The 18649-nt window shown below is 43.3% G+C and overlaps 1 protein-coding gene across 2 annotated transcripts; it reads right to left on the reverse strand.

Moving 5' to 3' along the window:
* Window positions 1-3890: 3890 nt before the first annotated feature.
* On the reverse strand, window positions 3891-9292 carry LOC308697206 (uncharacterized protein). Of its 2 annotated transcripts, XM_081376352.1 has the most exons (4): window positions 9166-9289; window positions 9028-9077; window positions 7163-8940; window positions 3891-7117 (listed from the first exon to the last, which is right to left on the reverse strand). In XM_081376352.1, exons 1-4 carry the CDS (start codon window positions 9192-9194, stop codon window positions 3971-3973), a joined length of 5004 nt encoding a protein of 1667 aa, XP_081232478.1. In that variant the 5' UTR covers window positions 9195-9289; the 3' UTR covers window positions 3891-3970. The 2 variants fall into 2 exon arrangements, with proteins under 2 accessions (XP_081232478.1, XP_081232477.1); XM_081376351.1 differs by having other exon boundaries at window positions 3891-8940; window positions 9166-9292.
* Between the last annotated feature and the right edge of the window lie 9357 nt (window positions 9293-18649).

Genomic DNA, 18649 nt, shown 5'->3' on the forward strand with positions numbered 1-18649 from the left:
ACGAGTCACGAGAAAAAAAATATATATCTCAGAAAGTGCACTATCGCGCTGCGCTGGACTTCCCGTATCAGCTCCGCTGTTCTATGAAGCCCCAGTCTAATCCTGTTAACATGAAATAAGCCTGCTCCCGAGCAGGTTTAAGCTTGCGCACCTGTTGCTATGACAGCAAGTCCAGGATGAGCGTCGAAGAACCAAACAATCCAAGATCATGCCAAATCGCCAACAATCAAATCCAGCTAACAGACCTTTCTCACAATAACCGGAAATACGTAATCGTTGTGGAAGCGGAGTTCCTGTCAAGCGTCAACACACCAGAAAAACATAAACCCGGGCAAGTTTAAAATGGATCAAAGAGTCTACACAACTTCATTAACGGATTTGCCAAATATTACATCTGCTGATGTGACAACTCGTGGAGGAAAACTCCGTCACCAAAAAGAGAAAAACGAAATAAAGGGTAAAAAAATTTCCACGAGGAATTTGTCCATAAACATCAAGGTAAGTAGAGAGCGAGACTAACTGTTACTGAACTGTTAACTAAAATGACACATCATTAGCGTGTCAATAGCTCTTGCTAGTTGCTTGCGCCATTTGTTTATGTTGCCTTGACTGCGGAGGAAGTAGATTACCACGATGATTGCGTATTTCCGGTCACAAATACGGAAGTTGTACGGAGAACGGGCCCCAGGTCTTAAAAGGAAATATATAAACACACAGGGCTCAACACTAAGGAGTTTAGAAATAAATAAATAATATTTGAATAAGTAATGTTAAATAAAGACACTTATGAGCATATTACAAGTAATAGCACAAATAAATACATTAGAACAAAGATACAAATGAAATAAACAGATTTCAGGTAGGCTTAACAGTATTTAGGTAAAAAATACTATAATGTATAAATTATATATATTATTTTTTTACTAAAGCTAAATTGGTAGCAGATTTGAGCAGAGTTTTAGGCCACTTTCACTTAAAGATCAAATGCATGGATCTGATTTTCTCCCAACTGTTTACGTTAAGACTTTTTATTTTAACTCTGGGCTTAGGAGGATACTGCCATTTTGACATAATTTGGAGTGTATTCATCTGTGTAAGCATGACAAGACACAAAAGAGAGCTCAGTTCAGTAATGGTGCGCTGATGCACAGAAAACAGCGTGTGTGTACAAAATTGAGCTTCTTTCGCATCTTCTTGCAGGTGAATGGTTTAAAGGTCCCGTTCTTCGTGATCCCATGTTTCAAACTTTAATTAGTGTGTAATGTTGTTGTTAGAGTATAAATAATATTTGTAAAATTATAAAGCTCAAAGTTCAATGCCAAGTGAAATATTTTATTTAACAGAAGTTGACAACATCGAACGGCCCGTTTGGACTACATCCCTCTACTTCCTGCTTTAATGACGTCACTAGAACAGTTTTTTTTTATAAACCTCCGCCCACAGGAATGCTCCCTCAACTCTACCGAAATTCGTTTATGTACTTGCGCACTTCTTATAACTCACTGTGTTTACTCAGCTCTTACGGTGATTTTCTGAAGTAAAACTGACGCTTCATCTTTTGTGTGAGGTACAATAAACTTTATTAAACTCATCAGTATATGTTTGATCATCGTTCGGACCTGGTCCGAAACAGCAGATTTGTAGGCTATAGAGCTCGGGATCGTTGCGTCAAGCCGCAATGCATTGTGGGAATCACGGTACGGAAGTAGATGTAGGTGTATAGTAGCGTATATTAGGCAGTAGGTAACATTGATCATTTGGTCATTAATTTAGGTTATTTTTTGGAAAATGGTTCAGTATTGCTTTATTGTGAACTGCTGTAATCGGTCTCATGATCGACAGGGCAAACGCCTCATAAATCATATTAGTTTTCCCTATTTTCGTCGAATGGCTTGGGTCGCCGCTGGTCGTCAACCGGACGAAAACAGTGGATTATTGCACGTATGATAAATTACTCCTGAAGTGTAACAAACCCGCATAGACAAGCTTCATAGCTCACAGAATCTGACAAGTGTGTGTGTGTGTGTGTGTGTGTGTGTGTGTGTGTCACCACTGATGCTTGGTTAACGGTGCGAACGATTGTTTTCTCCACGTTTACCTTGTAGATCTGCAGATCTTGCACTCATCCATTTGTGAACTGCAAGTGAGTCTCCAGTGACAAGTTTCTACTTTTCTAAAAGTGTCTACTTTTAAACAAACAATTCAAAATGAAAGAAAACAGACAGCTCTCTGCTTATGTAAGTTAATCAGTATGCAATTTGCATTTCTCTCTGGCGCGTTCACTTACAGCGAAGATCGCCTATCAGCATCGTCAACCTCATCTTTTGAGCTGAAACTTCACATACACACTCTGGGGACATCAGAGACTTATTTTACATCTTGTGAAAAGGGGCATAATACGGGACCTTTAAAATCCTTTGAATGTTTATGAAGACCACATTCATGTTCTAATACTGCTTTCTAGTTTCTAAATAACAAGTGGAATTTTGAAACTAACTGGCTGAAAACTATCTTCCTCAAAATTTGGAGTTGAATAAAACGCTCCAATTTTGCAATCTGTCATTATTTGGTGTGAGGCCAGGGTGTAAACTCTTGAGCATCAATTTTTTAAATTACTCTGAGGTCATTAGAGGACAAAAATGTCCATCAAATACTGTCATAATGTTAAGCTTTTGAGCACAGACTTAAGTTTGGTCTCATTTTGAAGAACCTTGGCCAAAGTAAAAAGCAAAAGTTAAAGGTTTAAGATTATGAAAATTAAGTATGAACATTTATAAAATATTTAATAAAACTGTGGGTAAGATTAATTTAAAAAAAAACAACAAAAAGTTGAGAAAACTACATTTGTCAAAGACTACATCTGGATCAGACTCAGAATGATGTTCAAACCAGATGTCAGAGTCATTAACCCTTCCTGGGCCAACATTTCATCCAACTCATACGGGTTTGGACCATCTTGGGGATAAGTGATGACAACATTATCATTTCTGGGTGACCTTTACATGCTATAGACCCTTTTACAGTTGGTAAACATGGTGACGTATTTGTGTGGCGTAGTTGGAGGCAGAAAGATCCCTCTGACCGCTTCACTGACATTAGTTTACCAGTTTGTTAGCTTGTTTTTTTAACAATGACTGGAGAAAATCCAATTTTATCTTAATGTGCAAGGTCACTCACTGTCCAGGACCGCGATTGTTATTTGCAAAAGTTATTTAACGGACGGAACCAGATTGGCTGACCCGTGTACGCTCAGTCAATGGATGGACGATCTGACAGGATTAACGTTAACGCTAATTGTTACCTCCGGTTGAGTGGCCTGACTTCTACACCTACCTGATAGAGAAACCGAGAGTAAAGAGAAACTGAGGACATATAAATCTTTAGATGCCTATAACTATGTGCTGAATGGTCATGTAAAGACTTGTGTGGGACGATCCGCAGTTCTTCCTAGCCAGCGCCAAGAAGACGACAATGTAAAGAGTGACACTACGGTGCAATTTTAATATGAATATTTTCTACAAATAAAAATTCCAGATGCAGCATACTCATTTTCATCGATTCTTGCACCCAACAATACAACAAGATGACATTTAATAATAAAAATAGTAATTTAAGCTCATTATGTAGCCGAATCTGTGCTGGTTTGTATTGGCCGCCTCCAGTTTTCCGTTTGTTTTGCCTCCAGCTAGCGCCGTGACGTAACTGTGACGTCGGCGCAAAAGGGGTCTATAGAGTGATGAAAGCATGACATATTTTTGTAGACCATACCCTGGAAATGGGTTTGCATTTTAGCACTTCTGATTCTAAATTCTGAGGTTTTTTTTAAGGAGTTGTTTCAACAAAGATGAGGTCATGCTAATGCAGTGCAAACAATACTAAGACTTCCAGTAGACACTTGAGGTAACCGGTTTGTTTATTTTTTCAAAAACAAAGCAAACACTAAATGAAGAAAACAAGGCAAAGTATGCAGCTATGACTTCACTTGATGCAACAACCTCAATATGCCTGGAGATGTCGGAGTAGTCTGAGAGTGCAGAGGTGCTGGATCTTGAAAGCCAGGCTGGACAGACTGCATCAAACTCACAGCTTGAAGTGGTATTTTACCAGGTTGCGCCAAAGGTTTGGAACCAAGACTGGAAAGAGACATGTAACTTGACTGCTCTGGCTTAGGAAAGACCTGGAATCTAGATTGCCGGGACACAGACTGGTAACGGGCTTGTGCTGACTGCAGACCGCTAGGCTGGGACACAGACTGGTAACGGGCTTGTGCTGACTGCAGACCGCTAGGCTGGGACACAGACTGGTAACGGGCTTGTGCTGACTGCAAGCCACTGGGCTGGGACACAGACTGAGAGCTGAATTGCACTGACTGCAGTCCACTGGGCTGCTCCACAGACTGGTAACGGGCTTGTGCTGACTGCAGGCCACTGAGCTGGTCCACAGACTGGTATCGGGCTTGGGCTAACTGCAGACCGCTGGGCCGGAACACAGACTGGTAGCGTGCTTGTGCTGACTGCAGTCCACTGGGCTGGTCCACAGACTGGTAACGGGCTTGTGCTGACTGCAGGCCACTGAGCTGGGACACAGACTGGTAACGGGCTTGTGCTGACTGCAGTCTACTGGGCTGGGACACAGACTGGTAACGGGCTTGTGCTGACTGCAGGTCACTGAGCTGGTCCACAGACTGAGAGCTAGTTTGCGCTGACTGCAGTCCACTGGGCTGGTCCACAGACTGGTAGCGGGCTTGGGCTAACTGCAGACCGCTGGGCCGGAACACAGACTGGTAGCGGGCTTGTGCTGACTGCAGGCCGCTGGGCTGGGACACAGACTGGTAACGGGCTTGTGCTGACTGCAGGCCACTGGGCTGGTCCACAGACTGGTAACGGGATAGTTCTGACTGCAGGCCACTGGGCTGGGACACAGACTGAGAGCTGGTTTGCACTGACTGCAGGCCACTGAGCTGGTCCACAGACTGGTATCGGGCTTGGGCTAACTGCAGACCGCTGGGCCGGAACACAGACTGGTAGCGGGCTTGTGCTGACTGCAGTCCACTGGGCTGGTCCACAGACTGGTAACGGGCTTGTGCTGACTGCAGTCCACTGAGCTGGTCCACAGACTGGTAACGGGCTTGTGCTGACTGCAGGCCGCTGGGCTGGGACACAGACTGGTAACGGGATTGTGCTGACTGCAGGCCACTGAGCTGGTCCACAGACTGGTATCGGGCTTGGGCTAACTGCAGACCGCTGGGCCGGAACACAGACTGGTAGCGGGCTTGTGCTGACTGCAGTCCACTGGGCTGGTCCACAGACTGAGAGCTGGTTTGCGCTGACTGCAGTTCACTGGGCTGGTCCACAGACTGGTAACGGGCTTGTGCTACCTGCAGGCCGCTGGGCTGGGACACAGACTGGTAACGGGATTGTGCTGACTGCAGGCCACTGGGCTGGTCCACAGACTGAGAGCTGGTTTGCGCTGACTGCAGTTCACTGGGCTGGTCCACAGACTGGTAACGGGCTTGTGCTGACTGCAGGCCACTTGGCTGGTCCACAGACTGGTAACGGGCTTGTGCTGACTGCAGGCCACTGAGCTGGGACACAGACTGGTAGCGGGCTTGTGCTGACTGCAGGCCGCTGGGCTGGGACACAGACTGGTAACGGGCTTGTGCTGACTGCAGACCACTGAGCTGAGGCACAGATTGGTACCTGGCTTGTGCTGACTGCAGGCCACTGGGCTGGTCCACAGACTGGTAACGGGATAGTTCTGACTGCAGGCCACTGGGCTGGGACACAGACTGAGAGCTGGTTTGCACTGACTGCAGTCCACTGGGCTGGTCCACAGACTGGTAACGGGATAGTTCTGACTGCAGGCCACTGGGCTGGGACACAGACTGAGAGCTGGTTTGCACTGACTGCAGGCCACTGAGCTGGTCCACAGACTGAGAGCTAGTTTGCGCTGACTGCAGTCCACTGGGCTGGTCCACAGACTGGTAGCGGGCTTGGGCTAACTGCAGACCGCTGGGCCGGAACACAGACTGGTAGCGGGCTTGTGCTGACTGCAGTCCACTGGGCTGGTCCACAGACTGGTAACGGGCTTGTGCTGACTGCAGGCCACTGAGCTGGTCCACAGACTGGTAACGGGCTTGTGCTGACTGCAGGCCGCTGGGCTGGGACACAGACTGGTAACGGGATTGTGCTGACTGCAGGCCACTGGGCTGGTCCACAGACTGGTAACGGGATTGTGCTGACTGCAGGCCACTGGGCTGGTCCACAGACTGAGAGCTGGTTTGCGCTGACTGCAGTTCACTGGGCTGGTCCACAGACTGGTAACGGGCTTGTGCTGACTGCAGGCCACTTGGCTGGGACACAGATTGGTACCTGGCTTGTGCTGACTGCAGGCCACTGAGCTGGGACACAGACTGGTAAGGGGCTTGGGCTGACTGCAGACTGCTGGGCTGGGACACAGACTGGTAACGGGATTGTGCTGACTGCAGGCCACTGAGCTGGTCCACAGACTGGTAACGGGCTTGTGCTGACTGCAGGCCACTGAGCTGGTCCACAGACTGGTAGCGGGCTTGGGCTAACTGCAGACCACTGGGCCGGAACACAGACTGGTAGCGGGCTTGTGCTACCTGCAGGCCACTGGGCTGGTCCACAGACTGGTATCTAGCTTGTGCTAACTGCAGGCCACTGGGCCAGTTCACTGATTGGGAGCCAGTTTGTGTAGGTTTTTGGAAACCAAGCTGGGGCACAAACTGGTAGCTGGCTTGTGCTGACGGCAGGCTAGACTGAGAGCTGGCTTGGGCTGGTTGTTGGATGCCAGACTGGTCCACAGACTGTGAGCTGGCTTGGGCTGACAGCAGGCTACCTGATGGTTCCACAGACTGTGAGCTGGCTTGGGCTGGTTGTTGGATGCCAGACTGGTCCACAGACTGTGAGCTGGCTTGGGCTGGTTGTTGGATGCCAGACTGGTCCACAGACTGTGAGCTGGCTTGGGCTGACAGCAGACTACCTGATGGTTCCACAGACTGTGAGCTGGCTTGGGCTGACAGCAGGCTACCTGATGGTTCCACAGACTGTGAGCTGGCTTGGGCTGACAGCAGGCTACCTGATGGTTCCACAGACTGTGAGCTGGCTTGGGCTGGTTGTTGGATGCCAGACTGGTCCACAGACTGTGAGCTGGCTTGGGCTGGTTGTTGGATGCCAGACTGGTCCACAGACTGTGAGCTGGCTTGGGCTGGTTGTTGGATGCCAGACTGGTCCACAGACTGTGAGCTGGCTTGGGCTGACAGCAGGCTACCTGATGGTTCCACAGACTGCGAGCTGGCTTGGGCTGACTGCAGACCACTAGGCTGGGACACAGACTGGTACTGGGTTTGTGATAACTGTAGGCCACTGGGCTGGTCCACAGACTGGTAACGGGCTTGGGCTGACTGCAGACTGCTGGGCAAGGACAGAGGCTGGTATCTGGCTTGGCCTGACTGCAGACCGCTTAGCTGGGCCACAGACTCGTAGCTGGGTTGTGCTACCTGCAGACCGCTGGGCCGGAACACAGACTGGTAGCGGGCTTGTGGTGACTGCAGGCCAGTGGGCTGAGACACAGACTGGTAATGGGCTTGTGCTGACTGCAGGCCACTGGGCTGGTAACGGGCTTGTGTTGATTGCAGATCGCTGGGCCAGAACACAGACTGGTAGCGGGCTTGTGCTGACTGCTGGCCACTGGGCCAGTTCACTGATTGGGTGCCAGTTTGTGTTGGTTTTTGGAAACCAAGCTGGGGCACAAACTGGTAGCTGGCTTGTGCTGACGGCAGGCCAGACTGAGAGCTAGCTTGGGCTGGTTGTTGGATGCCAGACTGGTCCACAGACTGAGAGCTGGCTTGGGCTGACAGCAGGCTACCTGATAGTTCCACAGACTGAGAGCTGGCTTGGGCAGGTTGTTGGATGCTAGACTGGTCCACAGACTGAGAACTGGCTTGGGCAGGTTGTTGGATGCTAGACTGGTCCACAGACTGAGAGCTGGCTTGGGCTGACAGCAGGCTGCCTGATGGTTCCACAGACTGTGAGCTGGCTTGGGCTGATTGCAGGCCACTGGACTGGTCCACAGATTGCAAGACAGCTTGTTCAGAGTTCTGGCTGCTGGCTTGAGATGATTGTTGGAGGCTGGGCCGGGCCACAAGTTGGTATCTTGCCTGTGCTAGCTGCACACCACTAGGCTGAACTGTGGAACCATAGTGTGACTGCACTAGTTGCTGGCCACTCAGTAATGGCACAAGTCCATATCCAAAGCTGGCTTGCCCTAACTGATAGCTGGGTTGTGAGGACTCATTTCTCTGCTGCGAAGGCTTCACCAAAAACGTAGAACTTGAAATCTGGACTGGCCTGTTACTGGAAAATAACTTGGAAACAACTTGATGTCTATTTCTCTGAGGCTTGACAATGGGCTGCACTGCAGACTGGTAGCGGACTTCCACTATTTGGCCACTGGACTGAGAGCTGTTCTGCACTATTTGCTGGCTATTAGACACCAAAGACTCATTACTAGACTGTACTACAGTTTCATAGTTGAGCTGTGTTGGCTCAGGTAGAGACTCAATGTGCATATTTGTACCCATTGCAGTGGTCACAGAACCAGAAACAATACTGCCACTACCAGCTGAAGATATCAGAGATCCTTGAAGTTGACTACTAGCGTCAGAGTCAGAACCAGGCTTATATACAGTAGTCACTGGTCCAAAACCAGAAGAGCCATTTTGAGGACTATAGCTAATACTGCTATACACACCCTTAACTTGTGCAGCACTGTAAGTGTTACTCCTTGATCTCTGAGGACTGATGGGCATTGATACATCAGCGCCATACCAGCTGTAGGAACTTCGTGGCTTCACATCCTGCATGGGGAAACTAGCCTCATTGTATACAGGATAACCACTCCTGACAAAGCCACCAACTAGAAGAAAATAGAAGAGGGAAAAGAAAGAATCAAACAGATATGCTAGCAAACATGAATTATAGAACCTGCCTGGATAAACCTTACCACTTCCAAAATGGTCACAGACACAAAGACTGAGAAGTGCCAAAGAAAAACTGTAGATGAAAAAAACAACAACACAAAAACATATTAGATGAGTGCCACTAGTTAATAAATGCCAAATACTACAATTTATCATCATACCTTAAGAGTTGGTTAGTGGTACCCTCCATGGCCAAACAAAAATACAACTACCACTTCAACAACACCAATAAAAATTCAGAAATAACATACTTGACCTCCAACACATATTAGGGTTGCCTGAAGGGACTCTTTATAGTGCCAGCAACTGGCATTTACCAATTATTTCCTGACAATCAGTTGTCATGGGAACATGTAATACTCAATTATTAGGTTCAGGTGTTACAACTCTTATCATGACAGCTGACACTTCATTAAAGATAGTTGCTTTTTTATACTATGATTACTGGACAAAAAGACAGCACACAAATAACTTTTTGGGGATTAATTAAAATACTTTATTTTTTATTCAGTGAGAATACATTTAAGCATTTAAGGAAGCAGTAGTATGCTCATTGTTTAAAAGTCTTAGCATTGATTTGGTCAAGCAGGCCGTATATATTTTTATATTAAAATCTATTTCATTCAATGATAACAGATGTTATAAATGTTTTTTCTTGCAAATGTGTACTTATGGCTTTATGTTGTGTATACCAGTCAACAGATTTGTTTGAAGTATCTTTAGGAGTTGCTAAACTCATTATTATCTGCACTTCTCAAATGCGAAAATTTGCCGTTCTAAACTAATGCACTGCTTCCTTGTAGCTTAACATACACACATATGCAAACAGTAGCTCGCACATTACGTACAAATCACAGGCATGCACGTACGTCACTGTCATGTGATTTATCAACAAAATCACCATCGAAACTGGAAGTTATAGCATGTATTTCTGTTTTAAAGTAATTTAATCCCACTTCCCTATTGGCAAATAGACGCCACAAAGACTGGTAGGACAAATTCTTACATGCAATTGTTCTCACTAATGCATTCAAATAGCCTAGATGTAATCTTACCGTTTCACTTCTTCTGTATCTTTAGAACGAAGTAATGTAACAACCCATAACTGATGAAAATCAACTGTTATGTTGAGGGTTCCTAGAATTGAGTAATTTCCATGTTGGTATATGGAAAAAAGAAAACTAAAATTAAGACAAATAAAAGGGGAAAAAAAAGAACTTCTAAAAAATAAATTTATGGCAAAAGTTTAGAAATACTTTAGTGATTGTTGTACACAATTGAATAAATTCAAGTTGCACATTTTTACTATGCAAAGCTCTTTGTCTTTTACCATAAGCTAGTCTCTTTTGAACTTCACTAAATGAATGCGTGTGTGCCACTCAAACCAGCAACGGATAAAAGAACAAACAGTACTTTGTTTGATCATCCAACATCAAACAACAATTACAGTATCAGACTGATGTGTCAGAGGTGAATATACGCAGAGCTTCTTCTCATCATGTAAGCGCATGTTATCACTTTGAGAAAAACAATGAAAAAAAAAATACAGAGAAAATACGAATATTTTCAAAAACGTTTAATAATAATTCATTACATTTATATAGCGATTTTCTCGGCACTCAAAGCGCTTAATCTCTCAGTCCCTCATGGTTTCCACTGAGCTTGGGATTCCAATCGCCCAGGATAAAACCATGGGTCCAGCCACGTACATTGAATTCTGGGCATTAATTGGGATACGGTTCATTTCCAGGCCTCACTGCACAAGGAAAAATCTATACAATATTTCTGGTCTCGTCCACCTTCCTAGACAGTCCAAACTGTTCTAAATGTGAACTTCTATCTTTGCTCAGCCACTTCACAATGTGCATAATCCTGCAATGCTGCACTATCATCTCACATCTCCTCTCCCTTGCGTCTTTGATCCATGCGCTAGAAGACTAGCGTCGGGCCGCAACAGCAGGCCTTCATCAAGTCGGGCCACACTCCAGATTCTTCTACTACCAGGCCCCACTCTCCTCTTCCCTCCGCTCAGCGACACACTGCGGCTTTTCCTGGCTCAGCACCCCATACAACAATGCCCACCCCTCTCAAAGAATGACTTCCCCCTAGTGTGAGGTTGCCTCTGCTAGCGGAGTAAGCTCAGCCATTGCATCCCGCCGTCTCTAACTCTCTCCTTTGTCTGTGGCAAAAAACTTCCTTCTCCTCCTGCTGCCTTTAAACGTTTCCCCTACCAGTGGCCTACAGCTCCTTCAGCAGCCCAGCAGTGTGAGGATGCCTCCACTAGCGGCACTTGGATGGGTGAAATGCAGAGCACAAACGGGACACCATACTTGGCCACATGTCATATTAAAAAATAAAAAGGTATGACAATGCAGAACCAAATAGTCTCTAAGAGATCTACAACGGATTCCAGGGGAATGTGGGAGGTGAGAGTATGTCTCGTATCTCTATTTTAAACCCCACTGCACGTTCACACAGCCAGGCTTAAAATTAGTTTATCATTATCTTAAATATCTTTAAATGGTATAAGAAAAGTCTTAATTATCATTTCAAGAGGTCTTAAATTGGGGATGGAAAAATGGGTATTACCATATGGTTTAATGTGATTATTAAACTTCAAAAGGTGATGATTTAATTAAATTTGATCGCTGCACGTTTCAAAGTAAATGCATGACGCTGTTGCACGTTCTACAGGCTTGTGTTTTCAGAGCAGTTCACAATCAACAAAAAACACAGATTTATGCCAATCTATTAGTGATTGCTAATGATCTACTGTTGCTGAATGGAAACAACTGAAACAACTGCAAAAATCAACCCATATTTTTACACAGCAAGCACGCAGTGTTGGGTGGATCGAAAAGGGGAATGAAAAGAAGCAAATGTGCATTCTGAAAATCTAAACATCTATTTTAAATATAATGATTAATCATTTTCTCATCCCTTTTCTTAAAAACTGTTTTAAAGCTGAAATGTGACGTTTATCATTTTATAAAACTTTTTGTTTTTCACTTCATCATGACATTTCACAGTCTAATTATGTTACCGTAGACATTGCCCTACCCCGCACATACATTATTCATTTTATTTATGCAAGTCTTAAAAAGGTCTTAAAAAAGCCTTTAAATTTGATTTTTTTTAAACCCTGCAGATACCCTGCACATGGTGGTGCTGTTACTTAGTTGAGTAGTAGTTCTCTGGCTTGCCTTGTTCCTCATATTTGGTTGATATCTAATCAAGAATATTGGAATGAAGTTCATGACAGCCTCAAGTGTGCTGCCTGATTGAACTGACAGTGGTTCAGTTGTGGAATAACTTGTTTACTGTTCCAGCATGCTATAGCTGGTACACAGAACACCGAATTATATTATACCAAGTCAAGTTGTATCTTTAAATTATGCATATTATATATAATATATCATTTATTTTAAAGCGGTGGTATAATGCCCCTTTTTACAATAAAATAAGTCTCTGTTGTCCCCAGAGTGTGTATGTGAAGTTTTAGCTCAAAATACCCCACAGATAATTTTGTACAGCATGTTAAAGTTGTCCCTTTTTGAGGGTCAGTAAAAAACGCGTCATTTCGTGTGTGTCCCTTTAAATGCAAATGAGCTGCTGCTCACAGCACAGAGGGCGGAGCTTCAAGAGCTCGTGTGTTAGCAGCTCTGATTACCTCATGCAGACAAGCATTAAAATGTCAGAAACTTCTCTGCCTTTTATGTTTAAACTGGAGTCGGACAATGATGGAGAGACTCAAGAAGAAGTGACAACATGTAGAATGCAACCGGATGTTTCTGAATGGTTAGTTGATGAATTTATGTTGCTGATGTGGCGTTCTATATTCAATTAGCATATTCTGTCATGATAATCTATAAAAATTAGATAGTGTGGGAAATGTTGTAAGATGCCTACAGTGACATGCTAATGTATTTGTGTTAAGTACTGTATTGCATGTGAAAAGACAGCTGCAACAGCTTGAGCTGACACACATATGTGCTCTACTACAACAACTCTTGCTCTTCTCAACATGGACTGCATGTTCCTGGGGGCGGGGGTTTATGTACATTTTTAGGGTTGATGATGTCTAACCCGGGAGGAATGTCATGTAGTCCCTACCAGCCATTTGTTGTAGTCCTTAAAAAACGATTTCTATAAAGCAAATATCTTCCTTTGCTTTGAACTTTGAGCGTTGTAATTTTGCAGGTGTTGTTTATGCTCAACAGCAACATTACACACTAACTAAAGTTAGAAAAGTGAAATCATAATCAACAACCCCTTTAATGTCAACATTGCTGTTTTTTAGGTCTGCTGAGAGAGACCTACTGCTCAGGTTTCGCTCAGAGATTGAGACCGTTACAGATGCCTGGCGGAGCACTGCCCTCAAATCACTCTTGCTTGTACAGTCAAGGTACGACAAGGTATTTTTTATTTATTATTAATAATTTTTATAAATGATGCACCTGAGGAAAATAACATCACAACATTTATTTCCATCAAGAGGTGCATCAATTTTGGGTCAAGATTTTGTATTGACAACGCAAGAGTCAAGCACTCTGTAAAGTCTACTCCAGCACAACCCAAAGACCTTCAATGAATTTAAGGTATGGACTCAGAGGTGCCAAATCATGTGTGAAAATGATTCTTTTTTCTCTCTCCCAACCATTCTTTCACAATTTGATCCTGATGAGTCTTGACATTGTCATCCTGGAATATGGCCATGATGTGTCTTCTTACATGATTGTTTAAGAAATGAAAACCTATACAGCACACACTCCATCAATTAAGGTTAGAAGAACTGTTACCAAACATATAACATGCTAGAAACATAATAATCACTGCAACAATGATCCAATCATAGACTCTTAAGCATTTGTCAATTTAAATCCAAACAGTGACCTTGGCTGTGCAGTGTATATTCATTGATTTGAATTGAGAAACACATTGAGAATCGAATAGAATTGAATTGAGATCTTGTGAATTGGAATCAAATTCAATCAGGACATCTGTACCGATACCCAGCCCTGCAGCATCTGTTTCTGTTCTCAGAGCATGCATGATTTACAGGAAATCATCAGATCTGCCTCTGGGTATTAAACACTTTGTGTGAAGTTTCTAGAGCAACATGATAAACAGGTTTCTCAGTGCGGATCCATCGGCTTAAATGTAGTGTACACGCTAACATTGGCTAATTGTTTTGGTGTTTGTTCACAGGGGCAGATGTATGAACATTCTGGTTACCACCACTCAGCTAGTTCCTGCTTTAGCTAAAGTGCTTTTCTTTCGCCTGGGTGATGTTTTTCCCCATCGAGAACATCTATAGTGCCATTAAAATAGGTAACAGGTTTGGTTTACAAAAAAATTTATTCAGACCCTCATGTCATTCCAAAATAGGATTGTAAAGGGGCTGGAAATTCCCAAAGATTCCTGGAAGGTTTCCCAAAAATTCCTGGAAAGTTTAAAAAAATTCTGGAGAAGTTTCTGGAAACTTTGAAACCCTGTTCCAAAGCCAGATGGTCCAAACTTGCAGAACACAAGAGGATAATGTTAAATAAAGAATGTTCAAACTGCCGTTTTTTCTATACAGTGACCAGGGGCTGTCAAGCTCCAAAAATGTAAATTAAACTACAACCGTATAGACCTTCAGCTGTCAAAAGCTGTAAAAATAAACCTTTACACATATTTCCATTTGAAAAAAAAAAAAAAACATTATCTGGAAACCATGGGTTTCAGCAATAATACATCACCGTAGACCGTATAAGAGGTCGTATTCCTTACTAGACTTGGAATGAAGGCTTAGCTCATTTTGGAGATTTCATCCACTTTCATCATCAGAAGAGTAGTCACAATATTCTTTGAAAATTAACCTTTTGTTTCAGGGTATTACAAGTTACATGGTTTTGTACAACCGTGAGGCTTAAAGGTATAGCGGAGGATCTTTCCGAATTTTAGATAAGACCCGCCCTCTCCACTTTTTGAAAAGTTTGATTGATTCACCAGAATGATTGACAATTAGGAGGACCAATAGTATAGGTGATCCACCCGGAAGTAAAAAATCCTCCGCTATACCTTTAATAAATGATTCCAGTATGTTCATTTTAAACATCCTCTCCTTTTAAAATCATTGGTATCAAACTGAAACTGAGCACAAGGGTACATTAACACATGGTATATCTAACACTTGTTAGAGTAACGCTGAATGACTCGTCTGTTAACAGGAAAAGAGAGTTGCTTTGAACGCATCATCGCTCGCTTTGGGAAGAAAGTGACCTATGTTGTTATAGGGGACGGCCGTGATGAAGAGTTTGCTGCAAAGCAGGTACAATACCAGCATTTGGACATACAGTATTACATAATCCTGTCAACGTGATCACATCACAATATAATACCTCATACTTTAATGATGCTGCTATTCAGGGGTTTACAAACTTGTTTTTTTTTAGTTTTTTTTTACTCTATGATCTAAATTATTTATGTAAAGCATACCCTGAGGTCAGTATGATGTTTTTGAAAAGTCTATTATGTTCACCAAGGCAGCATTTATTGGAGACAGCAATAATATTGTGAAACATTACAAAATAAAAATAACTGTTTTCTATTTTAATATATTTAAAAAACTGTGACAAGGTGAATGACAGGCCAGTTTATGGTGACAGGATGTCTGTCAGGATGGGACAGAGAGCAAAGACGCAATTGTATGACATGATAATATGTCTGATTGTAGGCTAAAGCTTGTCTACTCTTTTGCTATACACTCAAGTATGTACTTTTTCTTTTTTGGGTGTAGTTTAAGTAGGGGAAATGGGATTGTAACGAGGTTAAATGTTGTGGGAAGAAGGAGGCGGGAACCGGCGAACCTTCAAACACATTTTAATGCCAAAAATAAAACAAATACAAAACGAAAGTAAAAGACAGCAGCTCCTCACGGACAACTACTGTCACATCAAATAAAATCCAGGCCTGGGGCACGTTCAAGTTCAAAACGGTGCGCAACGTTTTGCTACGGTTTCCGGGTTGAACGTCATGTTTCCTGGAAACGTATGGAGTCAAAATAGGGCCATATATATCTGCAAAATAAAAAAATGTTTTGCAAAAAAAAAAAAAGTTTTGCAAAAAAAAAAAATGTTTTGCAAAAAAAAAATATGTTTTGCAAATAAAAATAGAGTATTGAGAAAAAAAATGCTTTTTTGCAAGTAAAAAATATAATTGCAAAAGAAAAGTTAACCACTGAGAGAAAAAAATAAAGTTTAGCAAAGTAAAACTTCAGCAGCATTGACTTTGCAACACATTTTTCCCTTTGCGCCGCTCCTTTAAATCCGCGTTTCAGTCATCCGTGCCTCTGCGGCGCAAGCTTTCCTTTGCGCTTCATTTTTCTATGCGCCTCGCTTTGTGTCCCTGATTTGACGTGGGGGAGGGGTCAAGAGGTTGGGGTGTGTCTCAGAGCCGTTAGGGTGTTTACAAGGGATGAAGGGAAGGCGCGTCCTTCTCGTTACGTCATCAGCGCGAGCCCCAGACCGAGTGGATCGATCGAAATGGCAGAGCAGAGACATGCGGGTGATGGATATGATGTTACACATAGTTACATATAACGTTAGTTATCGGTCTATCTAGTGAACTTGAAGAAAGCGATCAATAATACATACCTGTGATCCATCACCCGCATGTCTCTGCTCTGCCATTTCGATCGATCCACTCGGTCTGGGGCTCGCGCTGATGACGTAACGAGAAGGACGCGCCTTCCCTTCATCCCTTGTACACACCCTAACGGCTCTGAGACACACCCCAACCTCTTGACCCCTCCCCCACGTCAAATCAGGGACACAAAGCGAGGCGCATAGAAAAATGAAGCGCAAAGGAAAGCTTGCGCCGCAGAGGCACGGATGACTGAAACGCGGATTTAAAGGAGCGGCGCAAAGGGAAATATGTGTTGCAAAGTCAATGGTGCTGAAGTTTTACTTTGCTAAACTTTATTTTTTTCTCTCAGTGGTTAACTTTTCTTTTGCAATTATATTTTTTACTTGCAAAAAAGCATTTTTTTTCTCAATACTCTATTTTTATTTGCAAAACATTTTTTTTTTTTTGCAAAACATTTTTTTTTTTGCAAAACTTTTTTTTTTTTTGCAAAACATTTTTTTATTTTGCAGATATATATGGCCCTATTTTGACTCCATAGAAACGGCGTGCACCGATGTGCAACGGGGTTTGAGATACGTTTTCTCTTGTTTGGTGGGTGTGTCAGAACTGCAGTCCAATCAGCAGCAACATGTGCACGCGGTATTAAAGTGAACTCGCAAAATGGGTTCAAGGAAAGTAATTTACAAATGTGTTCGATGCAGCTCGGTATACGCAACAACTGAGGATATTAGAAGATATGTTTGTCGTTATTGTAAAAATATAGGATATCAACATAATGATGTAGTTGTTTATATTTTTAGCTTCATTGCAAGTGTATGACATTTAGTATAGAAATAAACAATGGTAATTAAGTGCTTTTCCTAAAAATGAGAAAGAAAATACAGGGTATTAAAACAGTATGAACTACAAATAAAGTCAGTATGTGAGGCTAAATAGTTGTGTTTTAGTCTGAATTAGGTAAGATGTGTGCTTCCATTTCAGTTTCAGCAATCCCTTCACTCGATTGGGAGGTTCTCTTTTGTTCTGGGTGGCAAGTGCAGTAACTGTAACATTGGGCATGTTTTGCAGTATTAAACACACATATTTATACCGACTTCATCAGGCTCAGAAAAATCTTCACAAAGAACACAAAGATTGGCCTTCTCAGCTGCCATAGTTGCAACTCTTGCATCATCAGAACAGTGTGTTCTGTTCAACACATCACCGTTTCTGTTTAAAAAACGTTGTGCAACGTTTTGTTGGGGCTGAACGCAGCCCTGGCCTCTCTCCATCTCCACTGTCGTCGCTCCTCCTTTATGCTTCCTCTGTGAGAGACGAGACCGCTCATTATCAATCGCGCCACCGGCCTCACGCCGTTCTCCCGCGGCTCTCGGCCTCGTCCTGCTCGCCACAGGGATGTAGCAATGACTGCATCCAAAATATTTCCCTACTATATCCACCTTATTTTCGAACGCGGAAGTAAACATGGGTCCAATATCCGGTTTTTGTGCGGCACTTCCGTTTCCTCGCTTCCCTGGGCTAAATAACATATCGATCGCGAAGGATTATGCAGAGTTGATAGAAAAATGTTACACATGCCGTAGCAGATGAATACTACAAAGAACTAAAGCCCCGCCTCACTCAGTTAGGGTACCGGACCTGGTTGAAAACACTCATGCATCTAGCTGGCAGAGTGACAAAACTTCACCGGCGCCTTCAGCCCCGCCCTAAACATAGTCGAGCCAACGCTGGACTAATATAGAGGTATTTTGTCATGTCAAATGTATTAATAATGCCATAAGAATGCAACCAAAGCATAGGATGGATAGCAATAAGTAGATGGCTATAAATAGTTGTAAATCATACAAAATAAATGCCATGATCATGCCATTATGCCATGATCACTAGATTTTATACAGGGGTTACTATAATGATTTTGTTTCTCCTTGGAGTTTTTATCATGGTTTTTATTGAGACTTCATAGCCCAGCCACTTTTCTGGTATCGGGTGGTCTTCTATAGGTGCTCACGAAATGAA

Source organism: Scardinius erythrophthalmus (genome assembly GCF_964197995.2).
Source record: "Scardinius erythrophthalmus genome assembly, chromosome: 10".
NCBI classification, from domain to species: domain Eukaryota; kingdom Metazoa; phylum Chordata; class Actinopteri; order Cypriniformes; family Leuciscidae; genus Scardinius; species Scardinius erythrophthalmus.